Here is a 25494-nt window from a genome sequence, read left to right as displayed (position 1 = left end):
CCTGTACCTCCCCTGATCTGCCGACCAAGTCCATCGCACCTTCGGCTACCTCGTTCACGCTGAAGTACCAGGAAGACTCCTCGCCTTCACCAGTGCTGAACAAGCCCACGAGTTCGATCTCCATCAACGCGGTGTCGACCCACTGACCCGCATCTCGACCATTCTACCGCAGTCATCGCCGACTACGCCTGGTGTCATCATCATCATCGATCCAGAGCCATCTCCCAACTGCGCAACTCAACTGATGTGTTATACTGACTCACAATAAATGCTGCAACAACAAAAACATCATATTTTATTGTCTCACTACCAAGTCCCCATAGTGGTGACCCCGACGTGATCCGGCAGCCCGACGTGATCCACTACCAAGACCCCATAAGGTAAAGGATTTCCAACTCGGAAGGTAGATGATGGAAGCAGAAGGAGCCAGAGGGTGCGTTTGACCAATAGCTAAACGGGAACGGGAGAAGGCGTGGTTAACGGTGACGGTACAAATAAGATGCCAGAAAAGGGGTGGAGATACTTAGTGATTTATATGACGTTGATGTTAAAATATTACTATTTTTATTAATATTAGAATTTTCGGGTGAACGTACTTCCTACAGCCATTAAAAATTCAAGGTTGATTAATTTGAAATTTTGAGGGATTCACAATCTTTTGTACCACAAGCGTTGGTACGTACGTCACAAGAAAGCGTTGAAACAGAATTTTAATTGGAGAAAAAGGTTTACGATCACTTTAAGTTTGGAGTAGGTATCATAACATGACTTAGAGAAGACTGGAGAGGTCCTTCAGCTGTTGAAGTATAAAAAAAACTCAGCATAAGGAATATATTAAAAGATAAGTATACGAAATAATAAAAATTAACGATGCGTCAACTTATTAAATTTATTGGTTTTTTCGGAGTTATCTGGATTCATCTTAACAGTTAATTTCTTTAATATTAATATTAATAAATAATTGGTCTAGAGGTATGATTTGAGATTTTCACGGCCGTATTAAAGTGATTTGTTTTTATTGAAGTGTTATTCTCAAGTCACCTACCAGGTAAGTATGGTACTGTATATTATCTCCATATATAGTTGTTATAACATAGATCATTGTAGAAATGTATTATATATTTGTACAGCACCCCTGAGGTAATTTTGCAAAAAAACGGCGCTATACAAATCATCCAAATATTATTATTACGAACACGTAGGTTATAACGAGCGTTGCGTTCAAACTTAAATAGATAAAAGTAGTAAATTTTTCACAAAATAACAAAGTGCAAATCGATACAATTCACAAATACTTGTTTGACAGCAACAATTTTTTTAAAATCAACGTAGACAAACACGAAAGTCAAAACAGATTTTTATTATTATTAGTCGAATACATATGTCATAGTAAATTTTAAGGTTGGGCACAAAAAATCGGCTTACATAGATAAGAGGCAAAATTCTTAGATTTACAATGAATGTACCTTAATTCATTGTTTGCTACTGTTATTATCAATTTCACGATCGTAGAAATTTATGACAAATATTATTTCTATTCTTAGAAATCGCTGAGGGTTTTATCTTATAGCTAGTAAGGTATTTTCCAGTATGGTTACGCATATGACGGTTTAAATGTCCCTTAAGTGCAGAGGAATAGCTACAAAATGAACATGAATAAGTTTTTTCTTCAGATGTGTAAGCATGTGACTTTTAAATTTTCCTTTGAGAACAAGAATAGCTTCAAAAGGATTATTAATATGGTTTTTCTCCAGTATGGGTAAGAATGTGAATTTTTAAAGTATCCTTTCGAGAGGATGAATAGCTGCACAAGAACATGAAAATGGTTTTTCTCTGGTATGTGTCAGCATGTGCCATTTTAAATATCCCTTTTGAGAAGACGAAATGCTGCAGAAGGAACAAGAATAAAATTTTTCTCCAGTATGGGTAAAAGGATGAGCATGTGACGTTTTAATTTTTCTATTATCAGAACATGAATAGCAACACAAATGTGTTTTTTTTCCAGTATGGGATGTGATGTTTAAAATTTATCTTGACAGAATATGAATAGCTGCACAAGGAACACGAATAAGGTTTTTCTCCAGTATGGGTAAATAAGTGACTTTATAAATTATCCTTTGGTGAAGATGAATTTTTTAATTTATTTTAATTCGTTAAAAAAAATTAGAGAATATATAATACCTAGGTATATCATTAGTAAGTAAAATACCTATATGTAAGTTAGTAACAATGACATTGTTGAAAAATTAATGTTACAATAATAGAACAGTTTCTAATAGAAGAAAAAGTAAGTTTGTATGAGTGTCATAAAGATTTGGCATAATATACTACATTTTAAGTTGTGCAAAACCTACCTCACTAGGCGAACCTGTGTTGTAGTTAATTATTTCTCGCATTTTGTCTATGTTTTACTTATAAATGTTTAATATAGGTACATATAAAGCAATACATTATTTTAGGTTACATTTTTATTACCATATACGCAATACAAATACAGCGAGTTTGAGCACAATACATACTATAATAACTATCAATGACCTGGCGTTTGGTTAGGTTACATTAGTGTTTGCATATGCATAATACAAATACAGCAAGTTTTATCACCATACATACTACAATAACTGTCAGTGACAAGGCGTTTTTTGCGAGGGCACCAGTATATGCTCGATCATTTGAATAAATCCAAATTTTAATATATTTTTAAAACACTTTTTCACTTCGATTCGTTTAATATTTTCTGGGAACATGTTGAATATTTTTGTGGCAAAGTATCTAAAGCTAGGTTCACCAAAGGTGGAAGAGTTTGCAAATTTCTTTGTTCGAATTACGCGTAAATCATAAATATTTTTTTTTTCCTAAAGTACGTGTTTGTTTTTAAAGAGATGCATGAGAATATTTTTTACATAGATCTGTCGAACATAAAAAACTTTCATTTTGTAGAAAATTAAGTTACTGCTTGCAGTTTGAGGAAGTTTGAAAATAATTGATTTCTGCGCCTTTTCAACAGGATCTAGAGCTGATGCAGTACCCCCTCCCCATGCAATGATACCATACTCAATGATAGATTGGGTTATTGCAAAATATATCGTTTTTAGAATTTTTAAGTTAAGGAAGTTCCTTATGGATCTGAAGAATTGTATTGTTTTCCTTATTTTACTTGCAATGGTCTGAGTATGTAGATTCCATTTGAGGTGTGGGTCAATAGTGAGGCCGAGGTACTTCATCTGTGGAGTGCGCTCTATACCTACTGGGGCACTCATTACATCTGTGGAGTGCGCTCTATACCTACTGGGGCACTCATTACATCTATGGAGTGCGCTCTATACCTACTGGGGCACTCATTACATTCATTGGAATTCGTACAGTTATGTTTTTTTATGGAGTAATCCTCATTAGGTTGGCTTGTAGTATTGATTTCGGAGTTATCTGGATTCATCTTAAAAGTTAATTTCCTTTCGTGCGTGCGAGGTACAAAATAGGGGCAATGGTAGGTAGAAATTAAAATCGGATTATAATTATCAGATGTACATTTTAGTTAACCATTTCAGAACAAAAGCTAGGTAGGAATTAAGATATGCTTTACCCAAGGGATATGGTAGTGTAGCCTGGACACGCTGGGGACGATGATTGTGTTCTGATTGCCAATCACCGTTTATTGTTTAGCAAGTGGAAGAGCCAGCGAAATTTGAAAGAGATTTCATTTCTATAGTTACCCCTGTTCCTTCCCATCCTCTCCCCACGCATTCCTTTTCCCGAGATAAGACTAAGTGGTTAATAACAAAACTTACACATATCAGAACAGGAAGAAAACATGGATAAAAACGTCGGCGATGACGACCCCAAAGAGAGATGGCAAGAAATCATCAAAACCCGACACCCTATGCTTATCGATTCAATACTTCACCAATTTATGCAAATACAAAACTATTTCATTTTCTCAATTTTTAAAATTAAAAAAAAAATTACGGAAAAATTAAAAAATCAAAACATACGAGTAGAGACTACAAGATTATGGTTATATGTCCTGTAACTTATTGACCTTGGGATAGAAAGTAAAGATTTCATAGGGACATAAGTATAAGGAAAGAGATTCATTGAGATAGGCGTGTGAAGATAAACCCAGGTGAGAATTGTAGCAATCATAAAGAAAGGGAGGAGAATGATTTTTCAAGAAGAGATTTGAATTAACCCCATACTTTAAGCATTGAATTTTTTGAACCAAGGGATGGGATGTTATTGAGCGTAGTTTGGAAATATATTTTTCTGCTAGGCATCGAGTTCTTATATGTAAAGGAGGTTCGCAGCATTCTACTTGCATTGCGTTGATTGGGGAAGATTTCATGGCTCCTAAGACAAGGCGAAGAGGGTCTATGGTATGTAATAAACTTCTTCTGTTTTTTGTCAGCCTAGCCAAGCACGTTGTTTTATTGCGAACCTAATTATTGTCATATTATTTACAGTAGCTATGGGTAGGATCGAAACATTTACACGATTGAAATATTTTGTTCGAAACATAAAAATAATTGAGTGATAAATCGATTGAATAGCTCGGAGTTCAGCGGGAGCAGTAGCTGCGGAAAGAGGCAGATTTTTATCGGTTTGGGGAGAGGGAGGGGCGTAACCTAAAGACAAAGTATGTTACATTGGTCATTTGCTGTATTTGTTTATTAAAAAAATGTCAACTATGTTTGGCCAAGATCACCATAAAAACAACTACTCCAGTACCTACTAGCGATGGGCGGAATCGATGAAATTCGATGGTTTACTCGATCTTTTTTACCATTCGAAATATCTCGATTCATTGTCAGAATTAATTCGAATGCAACTCCGAGACAATCGTTTTGAAACGTCATCGAAAGTCGTCGCTGTGATTGGTCAGAAATAATCGATGCCAGCCAAGCGTTGTGATTGGTCAGAATTAATTAGAATGCACGGTCCGAAATAATCGTTTTCAAATGTCATCGAAAGTGGAATCGAGACAATCGCTCTGAAATGTCAGAAATCATTCGAATGTTCAGTCCGAGACAATCGTTTTCAAACTGTCAGAATTCGTTCGAAAACGCAAAATCGATTCTCACATTCGAGAGGTTATATTTCGAGATGTCAAAATATCTCAGATTGCTTGACACAAACGAAATATTTTATAAATACATTGTTGGCTGCCTACTGAACCATGTTGATGTTATAATCAACCTCGTGTGTGAATTTTAAATTATGAAGTAATACTTTTAGGTGACGATTTACGTTTCCAGTAGGTAAAATTTTATGTGTAAAAGATTTTCATGGTGATAGTTTTTCACAATTGAAGGTTTAATACCTACCTATGTTATTTTTAGGTAATGTATCACCTATTCGGGACATTCGGGTAGTGTATATTTAAAATAAAATAAACCAATAACTTAGCAAACACCATTTTTATATTTAATGCTGATCGGGTTTCACTACAACCGTAGCTTCTTCGGGCAGTATACAATATTCAGTATATATTAAACTCATCAAGTGACATGTGTTCGTTCATATAAACATAATATATCTGCTACCTATGCTACGAACAAATATATTTAATTTATTTGAAATTAACATGAATGAAATTAACATCGGTGTCTCTTAGTTAGTAATTAAAATGAAACGCTTTCTGTAGTAAAATAAATTTATTTACTTAATAATAATTTTTGAATTGCATACAAATTACAAATGAATGAATGGTTTGTTTTGGGTTCTAGTAGGCTCCTACAACGTACATGAGATTTAGAGGTTATTTTTAACAAAACGGCATGTAATTATTGTCTTATTATTAAGAGGTACATTATAAATATTATTAATGGGAATTTGTACCTACTGGCTACACTAAGTAGCTATTCAGCAGGAGCTTACAATATTGTATAAAACAGATATCAAAGTACAGCAAATGAAAATTACAGCACAATAATAATGTACATAAAAATATTTTTCTTTGTACTTAAAAAACTTGTATAGTAATTTATTTTAATTGTACGTATGTAGATATTCGAATCTTATTAATTATTTATAAAAATGTTAATTGCATATGCATACATATTTGAAATTCGTGGCTAACAGGAATAATACTAATGTTGCTAGCAGACAACAAGGGAATCATTGCCAGGAATGAAAATTAGTGATTGAAATTTCGCTAGTACCTGCTTACCAAAAATATTGCCATACTAATGAAAATAAATTACAACCGGAATATGCAAACAATTTTTTTTACGATAGGAATAGTCTTGATATTCGAGTTTCTATTTTCGAACCCTACTCCCCCCCCCCCCGACGGAAATTTTTTTACCCCTGTCCGTAGCTATTGCTCCCGCACTCCGAGTGATTCATTCGAATGGATCATTCGATTGTTTTGATGTTTAGGTTAAAAAAAATCGATTATATAAATATTTCGATCATTCCCATCACTACCAGGTAAAAATCAAGGTATCTTTCCTTACGGCACATTTTCTCAGGACGGCGCTTTGTAACTTGAAAATCTGTCGTCCCGCGGCCGTCGTAAAAATAGCTCAAAATTACTTGAAATTTGAATTCCTTTACTTTAAAAGGAAAAACATTTTTAAACAATGATTGTGCTTTTCTACGACAGCATTGAATGTTAACATTACTCTGTTTATCAGAAAAATGAAAAACTTTGATACATGTTGTGACGTATTGCTTATCTTATTTCAGTAAGATAACAGAAAAAAAAACAAATAAATTTATAATCACAAAACTCATTTTAAATGTTTATGAAGCCTGCCACTGATGCTTTTTTGGTTTAAATATTCATTTGAGTCTCTAATATTGTTTTAAATGATTAAATATTTCAATTTGAGGATTTAGTCATGAAGTTATTAAAAAATAATTTGAATACAGAATCAGAAAATAATATTAGAAAAGCGAATTTCTTTGGTCTTATAAGAAGGGAGCCACGATTCTTACTTTGGTTGTATTGCATAAAATATAAATTTTAATGGTTTTAAGTTTTTTTTAATGATTAATATATAATGTAAATTAATATAGTTATTACAGAAACAAAAGTTCCTTGGAAAATTATTAATATAATTTGTATTTTAATATAAATATTACAGAAACAGGAAAGCAATAATATATAAGCACGAAACACAATTATGGAAATATTGCACATAAATGCCCTAATAAAATAAAGAATCCAAAATGTATGCATTGCGCCGAAGACCACCAATACCAGGGATGTAAAATCTCGACCGCCCCCCAAATGTGCCAACTAGTGGGTTTCCAATCTAAAGAAAAATCAAAATTACCCAACAGATCACCTACCAAACAGTTAGAAATTAAGTTTAGAAATTTCATGTCAAACATTGCTAAACAGAAAATCGATAACAATTCGGAATAAACTGATATTACCCAAAAACAAACCATAAACCAAACTAATTTTAAATTTATGATTTCATATCAAAACAATTAGAAAATATTTTCGAAATTCGGATATACGAATGTACAAGCACTAATACTTGTCATGAATTTTTCCCCAATGTTTCAACGGTTTATTAATAATTTATCAAAATATTCGATGTATATCCAGCAATTTCGATGAGTTCATTATTAAAATCAATAATTTGAAAATTCCGCCGAACTGCATAGTGTTAACAGAGACATTCACAAATGATGAATCTCCCGCCTATCACCTACCAAACTGTAATTTCATCCCGACAACAATAAACATTAATAACGATAGCGGAATTATCAGTGTTCATTCATACTAAATTCAGTATTGTCATTATTTTAGAACACCCGATATTTCTTACTAACTGCATTCAAATTGAAATAAAACTCGATAAATATATTTATCATATAATTGCCATTTACAGAACACACGAATCCAATATTTTATTATTTATAAACCAAATGAAAAATATTTTATTAACACTACAAGATAAAACCTGTTTGGTTCCTGGCAAATTTAATATCCATATTAATGAAAATTCAGAAAGTCTTTTTAAAATGAGTACATAAATTGTATGACTAAATAGATTTTAAATCATACTCTTCTTCAAAGATAAATTATACTACCAATCTTTTGTATGTATATGATAAATTGATGATGTCCACTGAAAAATTCACATTATTACCCTTCATTAGTATTCTGGGCAATGAGGAGCAGTGTTGGCTCGTGGCATTTGGGTATACCAGAGTGCTATTTATAGTATTGTATGTAGATTTTCAGGAAAACCGAATTTTCGATAAAATATTAACACTCGTTTTGGGCTAAACTTAGCACGCTTAGTTGATGAGTTCATGTTATGGTAATTAGTCCTAGAATTTATGCACTGAAAAAAATCCCGATTTCTAGTAATCTGGGATTGGTGAATGTTGCGTGTCGTATGTTGTGATTGTCCTGTTTTATATATAAATTCAGTCAAGCCTAAACTCTTTCACTTTCTCATGTTATAATCTCGACGTGTAGAGCCTTTAACATTATCTTTTTCTGTCTATGCCACCTTTTATTTAAATATTTTTGTCTATGGCACGTCATAGTGTAATATTCTAATGAATTTCGCGTCTATAAAATCTTGTGTTTGTGGTCACGTCAAATATTGTTTTGTTTAAAAATAGGGTGGTGATTCCAAATTAGGATTCAATTCTACATTATCATTCAGTCTACGTTGATTATCAATCAACTCTCGCTTCTCTTTCTGAGTTTTAAGTCTACCCTCTTGTTTGTGAATTATTCCTTGAATAAACTAAGTAGCAACCATATCAAGCCAAAGCACAAGTGTTTTACTTAGAAAGAGAACCTCTCTACACCTCAATCTCTCTCAAAACGGCAAGCCAATCCTTGGCGAGATAACGAAGGAAGCCAACAAACCGATCAGCCTTACAACCTGACTGGAGGCTTCTGGAAGTCACGATCGAGGACGCTGCTCAGTGAAAACATATAAATGAAATATAAAAGTTAGTCAAAAATGCCCATAAACAACATATTCCGCTTTTAATGATGTTAGTAGGAGTTACAAACAAAAATACTAGAGAAATTTACGGGCAAAATTTTTCCTGCTTATATCGTCTTTGGAAAAATGTAAAATTACAATTTTTTTATAAAATTAAAACAATGGTTTGGCAAACAAATATTAATGACCACCATAATTATTTATATTTTTATAATAATGAAATGAAAACGGAAAGAAATGTTCCAATTACCAAAAAAAAAAACAGTTTTTCGATATTAGATGAAAAATTAAAGTAGAAACTTCCTATACAATATAACATTCCAACAATGTTGAAAAATGTTCAAATATGTTTAATAAAAAACTTAACAACAGAGGTATCATTACACACAAATTCCAAATTCAGACGTCTACAACCTTGGATCATCACTTGCGGTTTTATAAAATCAATTAGATAAAAAGAAAAATTACATAAAAAATATTCATATGATGAAAAAGCCAAGAACTTTCTAAGAAAATATAGAACTAAATTAACAAGTTTCATTAAAAAAAGTAAGAACGACTTCTTTATAAAAATTATTTCTATTTCCGAAAACAATCTGAAAGATATTTGAAAAACGGTAGATTATGCAATCGAAAACAAGAAAAAAATAATACTATTAAATAAATTAAACACTAATATAATATTATAGATGTATCCAGAGACCCTAAACAAACAGCAAACATTTTTAATTATTATTTCTCTAAAGTAGGAAATAACCTCGCTGAAAAAGTCTCTAAGCCTCTACACTTGCCTAAGCCCGCAACCTGTAATACACAAAACCAAAATACACTATCCGTTTTTTAAAAAACTACTGACTCCGAAATACAACATATAATAGAAAACATAAAAGGCGGCTCTTCTCCAGGTGTTTTCTCTGTCTATACCAAAGAAATTTTAAATTATCTGTTGCATTTATTGTCGAACTGGGTTGATGTATGAAAACATATTTTTTTATTATTTTACCGAGAATCGCTACAATTTAAAAAAAAATTAATGGCTTTAAAAATATGTGTTTTAGGAATACAAAAAATACTGATTTATTTTTAAATGTATTTACGGAGATATGGAAGATTTCAAGAGCAATATAGGCCATAGTTACATTATAAACGCAGGCGGGTTAAAGAACATAACAAAACTAACCGCACAATAAACTGTTACTCATCGAAAACTTCCAATCAAATTAAATACTTAGGAATAATTTTAGACACAAACCTAAAGTGGGAAGATCGAATCAACCTTTCCATAAAAAAAAAAATTAGTTGATTTATTTATGAAACATCTCTTATTGGACCATCTAACGTCAATCTGCCAAGCTATAGTACAATCAAATCTCCAATACGCTGTAGAGTCAGCTGGGGAGCTGCATACAAAATAAATCTGCTTCCTGATGAAATTGTGCAAAGTGTTATTTTAAAAAGTCAAGAGATTAACAATACACCCAATTTTTGATGTATTGTTAATGAAGAGTTTAAAGTTTCGAATTTAATGATCTTCGAAAAAAATGTAAGTTTTTTTTATTTTTTTTATGTTCTTTATTCAGTAAAGTTTATACATTACAGTAAACGGGTAAATTTTTGGCCACCACACTAGGCACATGCCCGTGTATTAAAATAATAAAAGAAAACATAATCACAGCTTTTTAACTGATAGTCATACTCGTCAAAAACATAAAATTCAAACACAAAAATGTAACACCACTTTTTCTCAACATATATTTAATATAACAAAGTGTATATCGATACCATTCACAAATACTTGTTGGACAACAAGTTAATTTTTTAAATCAACGTAGACACACACGAAAGTCAAATCAGATTATTATAACTTGTTGAAATACATAATTCATAGTAACTTCTAAGGTTGGGTACAAAAATAGGTTTCCATAATTAACAGCCACAATTCTTAGATGTACAATGAATGTACATACAAGTTGCTGTATGCTATTGTTATTATTAATTTTACGATGGTAGAAATTATTGTAACAAATATTATTTATATTCTTAGAATTATGCTCGCAACGAAATTGCTATGGGTTTTATCTTATCGCTAAAAAGGTTTATTTCCGATATGGGTACGCATATGACGAATTAAAGGCCCCTTGAGAGCGGAGGGATAGGTACAGAATGCACATTTATAAGTTTTTTTTGTCAGTATGGGTAAGAATGTGATGTTTTAAATTTCTCTTAACAGAACATGAATAGCTGCAGAAGGAACATGAGTAAGGTTTTTCTCTTGTATGGGTAAGCATGTGACGGTTTAATGTTCCCTTTTCAGAACATGAATAGCTGCAGAAGGAACATGAATGTGGTTTTTCTCCAGTATGGGTAAGCATGTGACGATTTAAATTTCCCTTTTTAGAACATGAATAGCTGCACAAGGAACATGAATGTGGTTTTTCTCCAGTATGGGTAAGCATGTGACGATTTAAATTTCCCTTTTTAGAACATGAATAGCTGCACAAGGAACATGAATGTGGTTTTTCTCCAGTATGGGTAAGCATGTGACGATTTAAATTTCTCTTTTCAGAACATGAATAACTGCACAAGGAACATGAATGTGGTTTTTCTCTTGTATGGGTAAGCATGTGACGGTTTAATGTTCCCTTTTCAGAACATGAATAGCTGCAGTAGGAACATGAATGTGGTTTTTCTCCGGTATGGGTAAGCATGTGACGATTTAAATTTCCCTTTTCAGAACATGAATAGCTGCAGTAGGAACATGAATGTGGTTTTTCTCCAGTATGGGTAAGCATGTGACGATTTAAATTTCTCTTTCCAGAACATGAATAACTGCACAAGGAACATGAATGTGGTTTTTCTCTTGTATGGGTAAGCATGTGACGGTTTAATGTTCCCTTTTCAGAACATGAATAACTGCATAAGGAACATGAATATGGTTTTTCTGCAGTATGGGTAAGCATGTGACGTTTTAATCTTCCCTTTATATAACATGAATAGCTGCATAACGAACATGAATATGGTTTTTCTCCGGTGTGGGTAAACAAGTGACATTTTAAATTTCCTTTTAGAGAAGAAGAATAGTTGCAGAAGGAACATGAATAAGGTTTTTCTCCAGTAGGGGAAAGCATGTGGCGGTTTAAAGTTTCCTTGTGAGAACATGAATTAGATTTTTCTCCAGGATGCGTCTTCAGGGCCAATGTCAAGTCTGAAAAAGATCGTGGATAAAGCCCAATAAGTTTGTATTTACAAAATGAAAACAAAAAATATTAAGACGGGTTCAGACAAATCAAACCGATTTTACCTGTAGTCTGGTTAATACTTTCAGAATGCTCTAAGCATTCCCTTTTAACATCCAGCAGGTCTATGTCTATTTCCGTATAAGGAATCCCACCTTCGTCTTCTTCTCTGTGTCCTGCCTGGATCGGAACAGTCTCCACATTAATGCTACCTGGAATAACAAAACATCACAAAATGATATTTAAATGCTGAATGACGGCCTGCAATTTGCGGGTACAAATTTCCATTAAATACATGATAAAAAAATAATCTAGATTATTTGTCATTTAAACAAAATTAATAATGCCATTACCGAGTCATCACATGTAAGGAAACCTTTTTTTTAAACAACAATAAACATATTAGTTTTTACAAGAACTTTATGCTTTGAAACACCCTTTCCGCGAAAATGCTGGAGAAAAACAAATACGATTCAAAATAAAATGACGGTACTATTACATATCGCATTAAAGATCTATTGAGAAATAACGAAGGAAAGGGAAATAAGAAGAGATTTTTTTTTTCACTTTTTAAAATAGCACCAGATGGCCGCTTTTTTCAGCGATTGTGTTCTATTCTTGAGAAGGTCTAGTTTCTTAATACCAATCGAATAATGAATTCCGAAATCCACGTCATAAGTCAGGATACAAGTTTAATTTAAAAATACACGTTACAAATATCTTATTGTCTCAAATTATTCTTTTTTTCTTAGGAACAGAAAACGTTTAGAAGAGATACTTTATTTTATTTTATTTATGGTAAAATATGGCGAGGCATCAGCTTGAGGAACAAGGAATTCTTTGCGGGCATTGTAAGTTCACATTTTCTTAGATCGCCGGTTACCAGCAAAGCAATATTACAAAGATAAAATCAAAAGTACTGATGGACGACAAGAGGTGATGAAGTAAAAAAGCAGCTGTCCTGACTGCGTCGTCTGAAACTCTTTGGTGATAATACACTTAATGCAACTTACTAGTTGGCTGAACACTCTCAGCATACTGCAAACATTCCTTCTTTACATCCGGAAGGTGGATGTCTATATCCATATACGGCATTTCACCTGCGCCTGCTTCCTGGTATCCTGGTTCCGTCTTGATGGAAAAATTCTCTGGGTTGGGGAGGTCCATGGCACTGCTGTTAGGTGATGGTAATTGGTTGATTAATATCAATTTGTAAGCGAGTCCACAACGACCCTTATAATAAGGGAGCTTGAACCCACTGATCACGTATTCGAAGAATCTTACATTTAAAAACTTTAGTGCGAAAAATTAATGGCCAAGTCATAAACAATCAAATCCACTTAAATAGAAACCCAATACTTAGGTAGTTCCCTATTGACAAAGACCACTATCTTCCCAACCCCCTAACTACTCCTACAACCTCTGCCACTGGAACTCAGCACAATTCCATGCATCCCATATAAGCTTAAAATATTGGAAAGACATGTTACTGGTAGTTTGTAGTTATAGCTTAGATTATAAGTCCATTTCGTCAGTTTTTTACTCTGGAGAACATATACAACATGACTCCCGCTACATTAAAAAAAAAAAAAATTGTGTGCTCTTGAAGCTTCGTTAATAATTAGTATAAAAGGAAAAAATACGAACATCGGCACATAAATACCAATGATGCTACTCAAATAATAAAAAAATATATATTTTTGCGGTTTCATTCGCTACATCCTTTTAAATACATTGAACTGTTCCAAAAATCTCTATCAAAGAACTTCTTGCTTGTAGAATACACAATGCTAGTCAAATCATTAAACATGTAATGTCAAAAAATCCGTCAAAACATCACGTCCTTTAGTCATGCCTGACATTTTATTTATTTTATCAGTTAAATGTACTCTTACAAACAATTATGTACGACGGCTCCCTAGGCCGACTGAGAAAGGTTGATTCAACCACGAAACAGATGATCCAACTTGGTTGAACGATTGTGTGATTGGATGTTCTAACCGTTCTCCTTAATAGCCACGACACATATCACATACAACGCATCTCCACATGGTTCAACTTTAGGTTAAACTCAACCAGATTGATACAACCGCTTAGCCAAACTAAATGGTATGTAAGCACAATGCGTGAAGACGCACATAACCTCAATTAATTTGAACACAAAATATCGAAAACGATCGATGACAAAACTCTCGGAATAATCCAGTAATATTTAAAGAAAATGGGTACTCACATTATCTTCTTACTCACAGTTAGCTGTTCAATGATCACAAGGAATTGCACATTTGATATTTACAACACATCAAGCTGTAAAGCGTCTTGTTCATTTGACAGGTAGGCCGCAGCCATAAATAAACCAATCACTAGATTGATTACTTCGGCCTTTAGTAGGGGGAAATTTTGTCTATGGATGACGTCATTACAAGATTTGAGTCATAAACAAACCACTCAGCAAAGTAGAGGTGACAATAAAAAAAAGCGCGGCCATAGACAATATGATCTTGCCCAGGTAGGCACCTAGGGAGAAATCAAGATATCTTTCCTTACGGCTCATTTTCTCAGGACGGCGCTTTGTAACTTGTAAATCTGTCGTCCCGAGGCCGTCGTAAAAATAGCTCAAAATTACTTGAAATTTGAATTCCTTTACTTTAAAAGGAATAACATTTTTAAACAATGATTGTGCTTTTCTACGAGAGCATTGAATGTTAACATTTCTCTGTTTATCAGAAAAATGAAAAAACTTTGAAACATATTGTGAAGTATTGCTTATTTTATTTCAGTAAGATAACAGAAACAGAAACAAATAAATTTATAATCACAAAACACATTTTGAATGTTTACGAAGTCTGCGACTGAAGCTTTTTCTGGTTTAAATATTCTTTTGAGTCGCTAATATTGTTTTAAATCATTAAATATTTCAATTTGAGGATTTAGTCATGAAGTTATTCAAAAAATAATATGAATACAGAATCAGAAAATAATATCAGAAAAGCTAATTTCTTTGGTTTTATAAAAAGGGAGCCACGATTCTTACTTTGGTTGTATTGCATAAATTATAAATTTTAATGCTTTTAAAGTTTTTTTAAAATTATTAATATATAATGTAAATTAATATAGTTATTACAGAAACAAAAGTTTTTTGGAAATTATTAATATAATTTGTATTTTAATATAAATATTACAGAAACAGGAAAGCAATAATATATAAGCACGAAACACAATAATTGAAATATTGCACATAAATGCCTTAATAAAATAAAGAATCCAAAATGTATGCACTGCGCCGAAGACCACCAATACCAGGGATTTAAAATCTGGACCGCCCCCCCAAATGTGCTAACTAGTGGGTTTCAAATCTAAAGAAAAAACTAAATTACCCAACAGATCACCTACCAAACAGTTAGGACCGGTTGTTTCGGAAAATTTGAACAATTCATCAAATTTCAACGTTAATTTGCGAGTTCTGTGAAAGTCCTATTCAAGTTCTGATATTATATCATTATAGGCTAGTTGCTTGACAGAACTGAAATAATATATTTTTCCATGCCCAAAATTAAACACTTCCTTTGCACAAAATTATTACACTTACCGGGCAAGAATTTTTTTCAATCGACTACCTGAAGAAATTATAAACATTAATGATAACATCCAAATAATAAACACTGTGAAAAAATATTTTAAAGACAAACTTACAAAAAATTTTTTTTTCCAATTGAATTAATCTTAAGAATAACTCACTCCAAATAAGTTTAAAATCTTTTTATTTTTAATTACTTACTTATTATTATTTATTTTTTTTTTACTTTTAAAAGAAAGACAAACATTCCCGGGTTACGAATAACCCGACAATATTTGAAAATCTCCTATTACCACCACAGAAAGCTGAAAATGTTGCTTGTGTTGTGATGGAGGACTTGAACACGCTACGCCTGAGTGGGACCCAAGCGAGATGTCAACTCGGCCACCACCGACCACTTATTGTAATAAAACAATGTACACTCCTTTTCCAGCCACAAGCTAATGCTTCTATGGAAGAGGGGTCTTGAAATATTTGATCAAATATTGTAACAAATAAACAAAAATGTACTTATATAATAAATATAATAAAAAAAAATAACAGAACTAGAAAATATCTTTCACAGAACTCGCAAATTAACGTTGAAATTTGAATAATTGTTCAAATTCTATGAAACAACCCGTCCTTAGAAATTAAGTTAAGAAATTTCATGTCAAACATTGCTAAACAGAAAATCGATAACAATTCGGAATAAACTGATATTACCCAAAAACAAACCATAAACCAAACTAATTTTAAATTTATGATTTCATATCAAAACAATTAGAAAATATTTTCGAAATTCGGATATACGAATTTACAAGCACTAATACTTGTCATGATTTTTTCCCCAAAATTTCAACGGTTTATTATAATTCACCAAAATATTTTATGTATATCCAGCAATTTCGATGAGTTCATTATTAAAATCAATAATTTGAAAATTCCGCCGAACTGCATAGTGTTAACAGAGACATTCACAAATGATGAATCTCCCGCCTATCACCTACCAAACTGTAATTTCATCACGACAACAATAAACATTAATAACAATAGCGGAATTGCAGTGTTCATTCATACTAAATTCAGTATTGTCACTATTTTAGAACACCCGATATTTCTTACAAACTGCATTCTAATTGAAATAAAACTCGATAAATATATTAATCATATAATTGCCATTTACAGAACACACGAATCCAATATTTATTATTTATTAACCAAATGAAAAATATTTTATTAACACTACAAGATAAAACCTGTTTCGTTGCTGGCGATTTTAATATTAATGTTAATGAAAATTCAGAAAGTCTTTTTAAAATGAGTGCACAAATTGTATGACTAATAGATTTTAAATCCTACTCGTCTTCAATGATAAATTATAATACCAATCTTTTGTATGTATATGATAAATTGAAGATGTCTACTGAAAAATTCACATTATTACGCTTCATTAGTATTCTGGGCAATGAGGAGCAGTGTTGGCTCGTGGCTTTTGGGTATACCAGAGTGCTATTTATAGTATTGTATGTAGATTTTAAGGAAAACCGAATTTTCGAAAAAATATTAAAACTCGTTTTGGGCTAAACTTAACACGCTTAGTTGATGAGTTCATGTTATCGTAATTAGTCCCAGAATTTCTGAACTGAAAAAAATCCCGATTTCTAGTAATCTGGGATTGGTGAATGTTGCGTGTCGTATCTTGTGATTGTCCTGATTTATATTTAAATTCAGTCAAGCCTAAGCTTTTTCACTTTCTCATGTTATAATCTCGTTGTGTAGAGCCTTTTATATTATCTTTTTCTGTCTATGCCACCTTTTATATTAAATATTTTGGTCTATGGCACGTCATAGTGTAATATTGTCATGAATTTCGCGTCTATAATATCTTGTGTCTGTGGTAACGTCAAATATTGTTTTGTTTATAAATAGGTTGGTGATTCCAAATTAGGATTCAATTCTACATTATCATTCAGTCTATGTTCATTATCAATCAACTCTCGCTTCTCTTTCTGAGTTTTAAGTCTACCCTCTTGTTTATGAATTATTCCTTGAATAAACTAAGTAGCAACCATATCAAGCCAAAGCACAAGTGTTTTACTTAGAAAGAGAACCTCTCAACACCTCAATCTCTCTCAAAACGGCAAGCCAATCCTTGGCGTGATAACGAAGGAAGCCAACAAGCCGATCAGCCTTACAACCTGACTGGAGGCTTCTGGAAGTCACGATCGAGGACGCTGCTCAGTGAAAACATATAAATGTAATATAAAAGTTTGTCAAAAATGCCCATAAACAACATATTCCGCTTTTAATGATGTTAGTAGGAATTACAAACAAAAATACTAGAGAAATTTACGGGCCAAAATTTTCCTGCTTAGATCATCTTTGGGAAAATGTAAAATTAAAAAACTTTTATAAAATTAAAACAATGGTTTGGCAAACAAATATTAATGACCACCATAATTATTTATATTTTTATAATAATGAAATGAAAACGGAAAGAAATGTCCCAATTACCAAAAAAAAAACAGTTTTTCGATATTAGATGAAAAATTAAAGTACTTCCTATACAATATGAAATTTCAACAATGTTTAAAAATGTTCAAATATGATAAATTAAAAAAACTTAACAACAGAGCTATCATTACACACAAATTCCAAATTCAGACGTCTACAACCTTGGATCATCACTTGCGGTCTTATAAAATCAATTAGATAAAAAGAAAAATTATATAAAAAATATTTATATGATGAAAAAGCCAAGAACTTTCTAAGTACTAAATTAACAAGTTTCATTAAAAAAAGTAAGAACGACTTCTTTTTAAAAATTATTTCTACTTCCGAAAACAATCTGAAAGATATTTGAAAAACGGTCAATTAAGCAATCGAAAACAAGAAAAAAATAATACTTTTAAATAAATTAAACACTAATATAATATTATAGATGTATCCAGAGACCCTAAACAAACAGCAAACATTTTTAATTATTATTTCTCTAAAGTAGGAAATAACCTCACTGAAAAAGTCTCTAATCCTCTACACTTGCCTAAGCCCGCAACCTGTAATACACAAAACCAAAATACACTATCCGTTTTTTAAAAAACTACTGACTCCGAAATACAACATATAATAGAAAACATGAAAGGCGGCTCTTCTCCAGGTGTTTTCTCTGTCTATACCAAAGAAATTTTAAATTATCTGTTGCATTTATTGTCGAACTGGGTTGATGTATGAAAACAATTTTTTTTATTATTTTACCGAGAATCGCTACAATTTAAAAAAAAATTAATGGCTTTATAAATATGTGTTTTAGGAATACAAAAAATACTGATTTATTTTTAAATGTATTTACTGAGATATGGAAGATTTCAAGAGCAATATAGACCATCGCTACATTATAGACGCGGGTGGGTTAAAGAACATAACAAAACAAACCACACATTAAACTGTTACTCATTGAAAACTTCCAATAAAATTAAATACTTAGGAATAATTATAGACAAAAACCTAAAGTGGGAAGATCGAATCAACCTTACCAAAAAAAATTACAAAATTAGTTGATTTATTTTTGAAAGTTTGACACATCTCTTATTGGAACATCTAACGTCAATCTACCACGCTATAGTACAATCAAATCTCCAATACGCTGTAGAGTCAGCTGGGGAGCTGCATACAAAATAAATCTACTCCCTGATGAAATTGTGCAAAGTGTTATTATAAAAAGTCAAGAGATTAACAATACACCCAATTTTTGATGTATTGTTTTTGAAGAGTTTAAAGTATCAAATTTAATGATCTTCGAAAAAAATGTAAGTATTAAAATAATAAAAGAAAACATAATCACAGCTTTTTAACTGATAGTCATACTCGTCAAAAACATACAATTCAAACACAAAAATGTAACACTATTTTTTCTCAACATATATTTTCTATAACAAAGTGGATATCGATACAATTCACAAATACTTGTTGGACAACAAGTTAATTTTTTAAATCAACGTAGACACACACTAAAGTCAAATCAGATTATTATAAGTTGTTTAAATACATAATTCATAGAAAATTCTAAGGTTGGGTAGAAAAATGGGTTTCCATGATTAACAGCCACAATTCTTAGATGCACAATGAATGTACGTACAAGTTATTGTATGCTATTGTTATTATTAATTTTACAATGGTAGAAATTAATGCGACAAATATTATTTATATTCTTAGATTTATGCTGGCAAAGAAAATGCTATGGGTTTTATCTTATTACTTAATAGGTTTATTTCCAGTATGGGTACGCATATGACGAATAAAATGCCCCTTAAGAGCGGAGGAATAGGTACAGAATGCACATTTATAAGTTTTTTTTTCAGTATGGGTAAGAATGTGAAGTTTAAAATTTCGCTTAATAAAACATGAATAGCTGCAGAAAGAACATGAGTAAGGTTTTTCTCTTGTATGGGTAAGCATGTGACGGTTAAATGTTCCCTTATCAGAACTTAAATAGCTGCAGAAGGAACACGAATAAGGTTTTTCTCAAGTATGGATAAGCATGTGACGATTTAAATTTCCCTTTTCAGAACATAAATAGCTGCAGAAGGAACATGAATGTGGTTTTTCTCCAGTATGGGTAAGCATGTGACGATTTAAATTTCCCTTTTTAGAACATGAATAACTGCACAAGGAACATGAATGTGGTTTTTCTCCAGTATGGGTAAGCATGTGACGATTTAAATTTCCCTTTTCAGAACATGAATAGCTGCAGTAGGAACATGAATGTGGTTTTTCTCCAGTATGGGTAAGCATGTGACGATTTAAAGTTCCCTTTATAGAACTTGAATAACTGCATAAGGAACATGAATATGGTTTTTCTCCAGTATGGGTAAACATGTGACGTTTTAATATTCCCTTATTATAACATGAATAGCTGCATAACGAACATGAATAAGGTTTTTCTCCAGTGTGGGTAAGCAAGTGACATTTTAAATTTCCCTTTAGAGAAGAAGAATAGTTGCAGAAGGAACATGAATAAGGTTTTTCTCCAGTACGGGAAAGCATGTGGCGGTTTAAAGTTTCCTTGTGAGAACATGAATTAGATTTTTCTCCAGAATGCGTCTTCAGGGCCAATGTCAAGTCTGAAAAAATCGTGAATAAAGCCCAATAAGTTTGTATTATTATAAATGAAAACAAAAATATATTAATTTGGATTCAGACAAATTAAACGGATTTTACCTGCTGCCTGGGTAATACTTTCAGAGTGCTCAAAGCATTCCTTTTTAACATCCAGCAGGTCTATGTCTATTTCCGTATAAGGAATCCCACCTTCGTCTTCTTCTCGGTGTCCTGCCTGGATCGGAACAGTCTCCACATTAATGCTACCTGGAATAACAAAACATCATCACAATGATATGTAAAGATCTGTTGAATGAAAATCTGCCTTCGATTTGCGGGTACAAATTTCCATTAATAAGATGCAATTATATGAATACAATATATTTTATTGAGACAAAAAAACATTACTCTATTTTTATATTAAATAATTTAATCACCTAGTGATTAGAGGTAAGGAAAACTTTTTTTTAAACAACAATATACATATTTATTTTTACAAGAACTTTATACTTTAAAAGACCCTTTCCGAGAAAGTGAAAAACAAATTCAAATACTTTCTAAATAAAATGACGATACCATTACTGATAAAATTTAAGATAATATCGAGAAATCACCGAGGAATTGAAAATAAGATAAGAAAGTTTGTTATTATTTTCACTTAAAAACATTACTCGAGATAACCCCTGTAAGAACGTTTTCAGCGATTGTGTTATATTCTTAAGAAGGTCAAGTTTCTTTATGTCAATCGAATAATGAATTCCGAAATCCCCGTCATACGTCATGATATAAATTTAATTTAATAATAAACGTTACAAATATCTTATAATCTCAAATAACTCTTGCAATGGAGAACGTTTAGAAGAGATAGTTTATATTCATGGAAAAATATGGTGAGGCAATCGCTTGAGGAACTAGGCACTGTGTGCGGGCATTATAAGTTAAACGTTTTCTTAGTTCGACAGTTTCCAGCAAAGCAATATTACAAAGGTAAAATCAAAAGTACTGATTGCGTCGTCTGAAACTCCTTTGTGATAATATACTTAATGCAACTTACTAGTTGGCTGAACACTCCAAGCATACTGCAAACATTCCTTCTTTACATCCGGAAGGTGGATGTCTATATCCATATACGGCATTTCACCTGCGCCTTCTTCCTGGTATCCTGGTTCCGTCTTGATGGAAATTCTCTGGGTTGGGAAGGTCCATGACACTGCTGTTATCTGGTGGTTATTGGTTTCAGCTTACAATAAAGTATAACTGTAACAAAAAAAATAATTAATAAACCCAACAAGGCCCTTATAATAGGAAAGCTTGAAATATATCACCCACTGATCGCGTATTCGAAGAATCCTACATTTAAATACCAATTTGAGAAACATTTATGGACAAGCCATCAACAGTCAAATCAACGTTAATAGAAACCCAATACTTAGGTTGTTCCATATTGACAAAGACCACTATTTATTTATTTATTTTGTAAGAAACAAACAGCTTTTATATAATATACAATATATAAATATACAAGTTAAGTCAAGCCACAGAAGTTTCTTATGTAAAAGTGCATTAGAAATGAAGTTTTAGTATCTTAAAATTAATTTGGTGTTAAAGGAAGGGGAGAGGAAGAGGAAAATAGGAAGAAGATAGGAGATGCTGCCGATACATTCCATACTCTCATATTAATAATCGATAGTACGCATTACTTCATATCGATATTTCTTTAGGTTATTACCAAAAATGTCAATGCTGTAAAATTTTGTATAATATCGTGCACATATGCGAGGAATTGGGGATTTTTTTCGAATGTTTGTTCTACAAGAGGGTAGATAAAATAAATCAGATTGTCGGGTTGATGTAGACGGAATATGAAGATTTATTAAATTGATAAGTTCTGGTGAGTCGGGGTCTGGTGATTAGGATTTTAAATAATAAGATTTGATCAAAAATTTGACAACGTGTTTGGAGGGAGTTAAAATTATGAAATTTAATGGATTTCGTATAATTTGAGAAGTGCAAGTTTAATTTATAATTTATGTGTTTAAAATTTTTTTTTTAAATTCTTTCTATTCTTTCGATACGGGCTTGGTACAAAGGAGTCCAGATCGGTGTACAGTGTTCCAGGTGCGGGCGAATATATGAGGTGTAAAGGGAATATAGAGTGTTTATGTTGTGGAAGGGTTTTGCTATGCGAATTATAAATCCCAGCATTTTATTGGCTTTGTTAATGATGTCATCGGTGTATTGGATAAAGTTTAATTTAACATCCAGTGTTACCCCAAGGTCCCTGATATATTTTACTTCATTGATGTGTGTGCCGTTTAGTGTGTATACAAAGGATATTTTATCTTTATTACGTGTAAATGTTAATTTATTGCATTTTGCGATGTTAATAACAAGTTTGTTTAATTCGCAATAGACAAAGAGACGATTGAGGTCCTTTTGAAGTTTAATGCAGTCGTTGATTGATTTAATAACTAAGTATATTTTTTATCATCTGCATATGCTAGGTAATTAGCATGTAAAAAACATTTGTGAATATGTTTACTATCTTCTTATAATATGTTTCACTATCTTCCCAACCCCCTACCTACTCCTACAACCTCTCCCACTGGAACTCAGCACAATTCCATGTAACCAATATAAGCTTAATATACTGATAACACATGTTACTGGTAGATTGTAGATTTTAAAATTCAAAATATTATTTTACAGCCCTGATGAAACTACAGTTGTAGCGAAACCGGGTAGGCATTAAGTATAAAAAACGAAAGTGGTATTTATAAAGTTATGGTTAAACTAGGTACTTAATAAAAACAAAATGATTACGTCTAAAAGCGATCCAAATGATAATCTAGTCTCCTTCAACGGAAGCAATCTTCCGAACAGGCCTTCCATTGATATGCTTGGTGTAACTATAAGTGACCATCTCAGGTACGTGGGCTCCATCGAAGCCAGAGTAAAGTTGGCCTCTCAGAAGCTGGGCGTACTGTACAGGGCCCGCAGATACTTTAATAGTACACAACTGCTGACCCTGTACAATTCGCAAGTGCGCCCTACTGTCGAATTTAGCAGCCATCTCTGGTCCGGAGCCCCTAAATACCTGAAAAAAACCCTTGACTCTATGCAGAAACGGGCGGTCCGTTTGATAGATTCCCCAATCTTAACAAACGGACTGCAATCTTTAGAGCATAGGCGTCAGGTAGGTATGCTGTCCTTGTTCTATCGGTATTACAATGGAAGATGCTCTGAGGAACTAGCGTCATTGATCCCTTCGGCACCGGTGCGTAGTCGGGATACACGCCAAACGCGCGCCCAACATTTGTACACGGTTGATATTTGTCACATGATAACGGGTCGCTTCTACAATTCGTTCTTAAGTTCAACAGCTCGGCTGTGGAACGAACTGCCGGCCTCTGTGTTTCCTCCCTCCTACAACTTGGGAGTCTTCAAGATCCATGTTCACTCCTTCCTCTCCACAAAAAGACCCTCCACACAGTATCCCCAAAGATGACATAGGCCCTGAGGGAAATTATTTTCTTCAGGGCCTCCTGTGTGGAGTTAATATAAAAAAATGTAAATTAAGTATTAAAGAACCCAAATGTGGAAGATTTTTTTGGGTAATGTTAAGTTAGGCTCGGTTAGGTTAGTCAATGTTAAGTTATGGATATCCTTTTCATCAGTTGCTTCTCTGAAGAAAACACACAGCATGCCTTCCATTTTATAAAAAAAACGAAATATTGCGATCGTTCCAGTAGTTTTTTTTTACTATTAAAACGAAAGGAAAAAAAAACAAACTTCTACACAAAAACTGCTCTTGGATCGAATTAAATTCAATCACATGGTACCAAAAGAATACAAATTTGCGTTTTTAGATTTCATTCGTTGCATCCTTTAAAAAAAATTTGAACTGTTCCTAAAAGTTAAGAAGAACTTCGTTCCTGGAATCTCTATCAGAGTACATCTTGCTTGTGGTATACCCAAAGTAAGTTAAATCTTTATACATATTATGTCAAAAAATCCGTCAAACTTCAAGTTCATTAGTTTTACTTGGTTTTATTCTTTAAATGTACGCTTACAAACAATAACGCACGACGGCTCCCTAGGCCGACTGAGAAAAGTTATCCAACCGCTCAATCACGATACATACGATCCAAATTGGGACGACCGAACGGTTGGGGGTTGTATAGCATTTAGATACTCTGGTGGTACAACCGTTCTACTTGATAGTCACTTCAACTTTACGTTCAACTCAACCAGATTGATACGATCGCTCAACCAAATGGAATGGTCCTCGGGGCACATTGCGTAAAGAAGAACATAACCTCAAAAATAACACATCTGCCCTGATGATGGACACTGCAATGCTGACCAAAACGTTGGCTTAAGAAGGAGTTAGCGCATTACGGCATAACACCCCAAAAACAAATAACAAAAATACTTATGGCCGTGAAAATCTTAAATCATATTTAACATAACCTCAATTAATTTTAACACGAATAACGAATAACACGATATAAAAAAGATCGATGACATAACTTAATAATATACTGAAAAAACTCTCGGTATAATTCTGTTATATTTGAAGATAAATGGTACTCACATTATCTTCTTGCTCACAGGTAGCTTTTCAATAATCACTTGGAATTGCACATTTAGTATTTACAACACACCGGGCTGC

The 25494-nt window shown here is 32.7% G+C and overlaps 1 protein-coding gene across 1 annotated transcript; it reads right to left on the bottom strand.

Moving 5' to 3' along the window:
• Positions 1-203: 203 nt before the first annotated feature.
• LOC149413989 (uncharacterized) lies at positions 204-25494 on the bottom strand. Its single transcript, XM_089643960.1, has 7 exons — positions 25417-25494; positions 21874-22076; positions 20940-21086; positions 20391-20842; positions 12319-12375; positions 11686-11821; positions 204-271 (listed from the first exon to the last, which is right to left on the bottom strand). Exons 2-7 carry the CDS (start codon positions 21953-21955, stop codon positions 204-206), a joined length of 942 nt encoding a protein of 313 aa, XP_089500086.1. The 5' UTR covers positions 21956-22076; positions 25417-25494.

Source organism: Hesperophylax consimilis, chromosome 20 (genome assembly GCF_061612785.1).
Source record: "Hesperophylax consimilis isolate HC1 chromosome 20, BYU_Hcon_1.0, whole genome shotgun sequence".
NCBI lineage: Eukaryota > Metazoa > Arthropoda > Insecta > Trichoptera > Limnephilidae > Hesperophylax > Hesperophylax consimilis.
The sequence above is the reverse complement of the archived record's forward strand: the minus strand, read 5'-3'. Positions and strand labels throughout refer to the sequence as shown.